Genomic DNA, 6,000 nt, shown 5'->3' with positions numbered 1-6,000 from the left:
ATCGGCGTCCCGGGCGCCGCCCCTCCCAGAACTCTCCAGACTCTTCTCGGGCTTGCTAGGGCTGGCAAGGGTTCGTGGAGGGTGGGGTCGGTGCGAGGAGGTGGGAGGGGCTTGGAGGGCGGGGGTGGCAGTGTTGACGCTGCCCCCCCAGACGCGTTACAATGGGGTTGGTGCCTCTGACCTCATGGGTTAGTAAGCAATCGGGATGGTAGCTCCGGAGTCCGCTCAAAGCTGTAGGGCGGGGCGGGTGGGGGGTGGGGAAACACCGGCTGCGCATTTTGGATGTTGAAGGAGCCCCCACCCTCAGGGGCTCCGCAATCAGAACATTATCAAACTGGATCGAAGGCGACGGGACAATAGGTGAGCCTGGTGGGCTCTCACTGAAATGGAATGGCAGTGGGTGAGATTAATAGATCCGTGTTTGAGAAAATGCTGGAACGTTCTGTAGTTTTAGTCTAAGGTATGGGGGCATTGACCAATCAGGGAAGGGGAATTCTTTGGCAGGAGCCAAGGTGGGTGGGATTTGTCAAAGCTGCTGGAAAGAGGTGGAGAAGCTGATTGATTAGTCTTCAAATAAGAGCCTTATTGCAGAGGAGGTTGGAGAGAGAGAGTGCTTGTTGGTGCTGTCTTGTCTGAGATGGTTTTTGAGGGTTTGATTGGGTTCCTAGCAGCCATTTTCACCCCACTGGCCCAATATTACTCCCAAGAAATCCCTAATTGAGCGTAAAGGAGCCGTGGAAGGTAACTAAACCAAAGGATGGAGATTCATGTTCCCTGAGGAGACCAAAACATAAAATAATCTTAGTTCAGCAGGAAGACAGGTATGATTGCAGAATAAAACATCACAGATAAAGGAGCAAGGTAGTTGAGTAAGCCCTGTGAAAGTTGAACACAATATATGCTAAGTGCCTCCCACTTGCTTCCACTTCGCTAAGAGTACTCTAGTCCAAAAAGCACTCTCTGTAAAAGAAGGGATTAGGAAAAGATACTTGTACATCAAATTTATGGCAGCATTATTCGCAATAGCCATGAGGTAGAAGCAGCCTGGGTGTCCAAGGAGGGAATGACTAAATAAGATGTGTTATATACATATAATGAATATTATTCAGCTCTAAGAAGTAAAGAAACTCTGATACATGCTGTAACATGGATGAACTTTGAGGACATCTTTCTTTCTTTTTTTTAAGATTTTATTTATTTATTTGACAGATCACAAGTAGGCAGAGAGGCAGGCAGAGAGAGAAGGGGAAGCAGGCTCCCCGCTGAGCAGAGAGCCCATTGCGGGGCTCGATCCCAGGACCCTGAGATCATGACCTGAGCTGGAGGCAGAGGCTCAACACACTGAGCCACCCAGGCGCCCCTGAGGACATCTTTCTAAGTGAAATAAGCCAGTCACATAAAAAAAATTATTGTGTAATTCTATTAATATGAAGACCTAGAGTAGTCGAATTGATAGAGATAGAAAGTAGAATAGTAGTTGCCAGGGGCTGGAGGGAGGAGGGGAATGGAGAGTGGCTTAATTGGTATACAATTTCAGTTTTGCAAGTTAGATTTCTGGAGGGTGGTCAACGATATGAATGAACTTACTGCTGAACAGTATACTTAAAAAAACAGTTAAGATGGTAAATTTCAGATTACGTGTATTTTTCTACAATTGAAAGTAATGAAATAAAAAAGCCCCGTGCCAAAACTTTATTTCATTTTTTCTTCTCAGGCCTCGGAAGACCATGGCTGCTGCTAAGGGAATGGCCATCGGCATCGACCTGGGCACCACCTACTCCTGCGTGGGGGTGTTCCAGCATGGCAAGGTGGAGATCATCGCCAACGACCAGGGCAACCGCACCACCCCCAGCTACGTGGCCTTCACCGACACGGAGCGTCTCATCGGGGATGCGGCCAAGAACCAGGTAGCCATGAATCCCCAGAACACTGTCTTTGATGCCAAACGTCTGATTGGCAGGAAGTTTAATGATCCTGTCGTGCAATCAGATATGAAACTTTGGCCTTTTCAAGTAATCAATGAAGGAGGGAAGCCCAAGGTATTGGTGTCATACAAAGGGGAGAAGAAAGCTTTCTATCCTGAGGAAATCTCTTCTATGGTGCTGACAAAGATGAAGGAGACTGCTGAGGCTTTTTTGGGCCACGCCGTTACCAATGCTGTGATCACTGTACCGGCGTATTTCAATGATTCTCAACGCCAGGCTACCAAGGATGCAGGCGTGATTGCGGGTCTCAATGTGCTAAGAATTATCAATGAACCCACAGCTGCTGCCATTGCATATGGCCTAGATAAAGCAGGTCAGGGAGAGCGACATGTCTTGATCTTTGATCTAGGTGGAGGCACTTTTGATGTGTCCATCCTGACCATAGATGATGGAATTTTTGAGGTGAAGGCCACTGCTGGGGACACTCATCTGGGAGGGGAGGACTTTGACAACCGTCTGGTGAGCCACTTCGTGGAGGAGTTCAAGAGGAAGCACAAGAAGGACATCAGCCAGAACAAGCGAGCCGTGAGGCGGCTGCGCACCGCCTGTGAGAGGGCCAAGAGGACCCTGTCGTCCAGCACCCAGGCCAACTTGGAAATTGATTCACTTTATGAAGGCATTGACTTCTACACATCTATCACCAGAGCCCGGTTTGAAGAGTTGTGTGCAGACCTGTTTAGAGGCACTCTGGAACCTGTGGAGAAGGCCCTTCGGGATGCCAAGATGGATAAGGCGAAGATCCATGACATTGTGTTAGTGGGGGGCTCCACTCGTATCCCTAAGGTTCAGAGGCTGCTGCAGGACTACTTTAATGGTCGTGATCTCAACAAGAGCATCAACCCCGACGAGGCCGTGGCCTATGGGGCGGCGGTGCAGGCGGCCATCCTCATGGGGGACAAGTCTGAAAAGGTACAGGATCTGCTTTTGTTGGATGTCGCTCCCTTGTCTCTAGGGCTGGAAACAGCTGGGGGTGTCATGACGGTCCTGATCAAGCGCAATTCCACCATCCCCACCAAGCAGACACAGATCTTCACCACCTACTCAGACAACCAGCCCGGCGTGCTGATCCAGGTGTACGAGGGCGAGAGGGCCATGACCCGAGACAACAACCTCCTGGGGCGCTTTGACCTGACTGGAATCCCTCCTGCACCCAGGGGAGTGCCTCAGATTGAGGTGACCTTTGACATCGATGCCAATGGTATTCTCAATGTAACAGCCATGGACAAGAGCACAGGCAAGGCCAATAAGATCACCATCACCAACGACAAGGGCCGCCTGAGCAAGGAGGAGATCGAGCGCATGGTTCTGGATGCTGAGAAGTATAAAGCTGAAGATGAGGTCCAGAGAGAGAAAATCTCTGCAAAAAATGCTTTAGAATCTTATGCTTTTAACATGAAGAGTGCTGTGAGTGATGAAGGCTTGAAGGGCAAGATTAGTGAGTCTGATAAAAAGAAAATACTGGAAAAATGCAATGAGGTCCTTTCATGGCTGGAGGCCAATCAACTGGCTGAGAAAGAGGAGTTTGATCATAAGAGAAAGGAATTAGAGCAGGTGTGTAACCCAATCATCACAAAACTCTACCAGGGAGGATGTACTGGGCCTTCCTGTGGGACGGGGTATACTCCTGGAAGGGCCGCCACAGGCCCCACCATTGAAGAAGTAGATTAATCTTATCTGGAGCTGGAGGGTTCTAGGGTGCCTCTAAGGTGAATTTTCTTCCCCTCATCTTCAAACGTTGTTATGATTATTGAATTGAGTGTCCTGAACCTAAGTTACCATCCTTTCGGATTCTGACAAATCTTTTTTATACCATCTTTTCACAATCCATGTTTCTGACTTTTAGGAAAACTAGGCCCCTCTGAACCATTTGATTAATTCGAATGTCTGTTATTTATTTCTGACCTCCCCAACTTTCTTCTTCCTATGTGGATGGTTAAATGTCACTCAGTAAACTTGTTCCTAAAACAAATTTTTTCTGGTATCTTTATTGATTTATTATTTTTAAGTTTATTTTTATTTATTTTTAAAGATTTATTTTAGAGAGAGAGCACATACACGCATGTGAGCACACATGAGAATGCTGAGGGGAGGAATAGAGAGAGAGGGAGAGAGAAACCCTAACGGACTCCACACTGAGCTCAGACCCCAATGTGGAACTCGATCCCACCACCCTGAGATCATGACCTGAGCCAAAACCAAGAGTCAGACCCCAGTTGACTGAGCCACCCAGGAGCCCCTGGTTTTTTTAAATTTATTTAAGTCAGGGACGCCTGGGTGGCTCAGTTGGTTAAGCAGCTGCCTTCAGCTCAGGTCATGATCCCAGCGTCCTGGGATCGAGTCCCGCATCGGGCTCCTTGTTCTGTGGGGAGCCTGCTTCTCCCTCTGCCTCTGCCTGCCATTCTGTCTGCCTGTGCTCGCTCGCTCTCTCTCTCTCTCTGACAAATAAATAAATAAAATCTTTAAAAAAAATAAAATAAATTTATTTAAGTCATATCTACACCCAATGTGGGGCTCAAACTTATGACCCTGAGATGAAGAGTCATATCCTCTTCTGACTGAGCAAGCCAGGCACCCATTTTCTGGTATCTTTAGACTGTGAGTGTACCTTAAACAGTAAGGTAAAGATTTCATGAAGAGCGTGAGTGTGGTCCCATTGTGAAATCATTGTGAATGATTAATTAAACTGGCTAGGGGAAAGTGTTTGAATTTTCGTGAGCTAATTGTTTCCAGTAGGAAAATGACTCTTAATCATCACGCACCTTTAGCTCCAGCTGGAGCAGTTGCTCACTATAGTTTCTGCTTATACTCAGTGAAAGACTGGTTTAGGTGCTTAGGGTTCAGCTGAGGGAACAAACTTCTGTTTGATGTTCTCCTTATGACATTTAAAGGTGAGGTCTAGGACATCCAGCATCTGTGTACTCATAGAGTCTATTATTACATCCTTTACATGCAGAAAACATTTTTAAAACAAACTGCTGACAAATGGGTACTTTTCTGGGAGATGAGAAATGGAGAATTTAGTAGTCTTATTCCTTGAAACAAATATTTTCACCTATTGTGTCATAATATCATATATTTATAAAACCCTTAGGGGCATGAGTGTATAAGTCTGTGTAACTGTACACTTGCGTCCTTTAGTGTTTGAGGGAACATATTTAGAAGTCAAATATTAGAATAGGAATTTCTACCCCTGAGCAAGTTTTTGTTTGGTTTTACTCAGTCCTTTACAGGGTGTAAGGAGGGTGTGAGAAACATGGACTTTTAAAGGGTGTAAGAAACATGGACTGAGATTGGGTCCTTGGGAGAAATATGATTATTGGGAACCTTTTTAAATTTTATGTTAGTCACCATACAGTACATCATTAGTTTTTGATGTAGTGTTCCATGCTTGTTTGCATAAAACACCCAGTGCTTGGTGCAATCCGTACCCACCTTAATACTCATCACCAGGCTCACCCATACCCCCATTCCCCTCCCTCCTAAAACCCTCTGTTTCTATTGGGAACCTTTGATAAAATCAAGATCAGTGCTCAGGCTCCTGATCTCAGGGACTTTGCAACATTTTATTTTTTTTAAGTTTATTTATTTGACAGAGATCACAAGTAGGCAGAGGCAGGCAGAGAAAGAGGGGGAAGCAGGCTCCCTGCTGACAGGGAGCCGGATGCAGGGCTTGATCCCAGGACCCTGAGATGCATCGTGACTTGAGCTGAAGGCAGAGGGTTAACACACAGCCACCCAGGCGCCCCAACATTTTATTTTTTAAACTTTTTATCGGGGGCGCCTGGGTGGCTCAGTGGGTTAAGCCTCTGCCTTTGGCTCAGGTCATGATCCCAGGGTCCTGGGATCGAGCCCCGCATCAGGCTCTCTGCTCCGCAGGGAGCCTGCCTCCACCTCTCTCTCTCTGCCTGCCTCTCTGCCTACTTGTGATCTCTGTCTGTCAAATAAATTAAAAAAAAAAAAAATCTTGAAAAGAGAAAAAAAAATAAACTTTTTATCGAAGTGTAACGGATATAGA

General features: G+C 46.5%; 1 protein-coding gene across 1 annotated transcript; it reads left to right on the top strand.

The window, feature by feature from the left end:
- The first annotated feature begins 273 nt into the window (after positions 1–273).
- LOC111152250 (heat shock 70 kDa protein 1-like) lies at positions 274–3,948 on the top strand. Its single transcript, XM_022510697.1, has 2 exons — positions 274–360; positions 1,715–3,948. The coding sequence occupies exon 2, from the start codon at positions 1,728–1,730 to the stop codon at positions 3,651–3,653; it is 1,926 nt and encodes a 641-aa protein (XP_022366405.1). The 5' UTR covers positions 274–360; positions 1,715–1,727; the 3' UTR covers positions 3,654–3,948.
- The last annotated feature ends 2,052 nt before the right edge of the window (positions 3,949–6,000 follow it).

This window comes from Enhydra lutris, unplaced genomic scaffold (assembly GCF_002288905.1).
Source record: "Enhydra lutris kenyoni isolate GAN:26980312 unplaced genomic scaffold, ASM228890v2 scaffoldscaffold28, whole genome shotgun sequence".
In the NCBI taxonomy this organism is placed as follows: domain Eukaryota; kingdom Metazoa; phylum Chordata; class Mammalia; order Carnivora; family Mustelidae; genus Enhydra; species Enhydra lutris.
The sequence above is the reverse complement of the archived record's forward strand: the minus strand, read 5'-3'. Positions and strand labels throughout refer to the sequence as shown.

Excerpts from the sequence above, each read along its gene's own strand:
- LOC111152250 (XM_022510697.1), top strand. The coding sequence starts at position 1,728 with ATGGCTGCTGCTAAGGGAATGGCCATCGGCATCGACCTGGGCACCACC.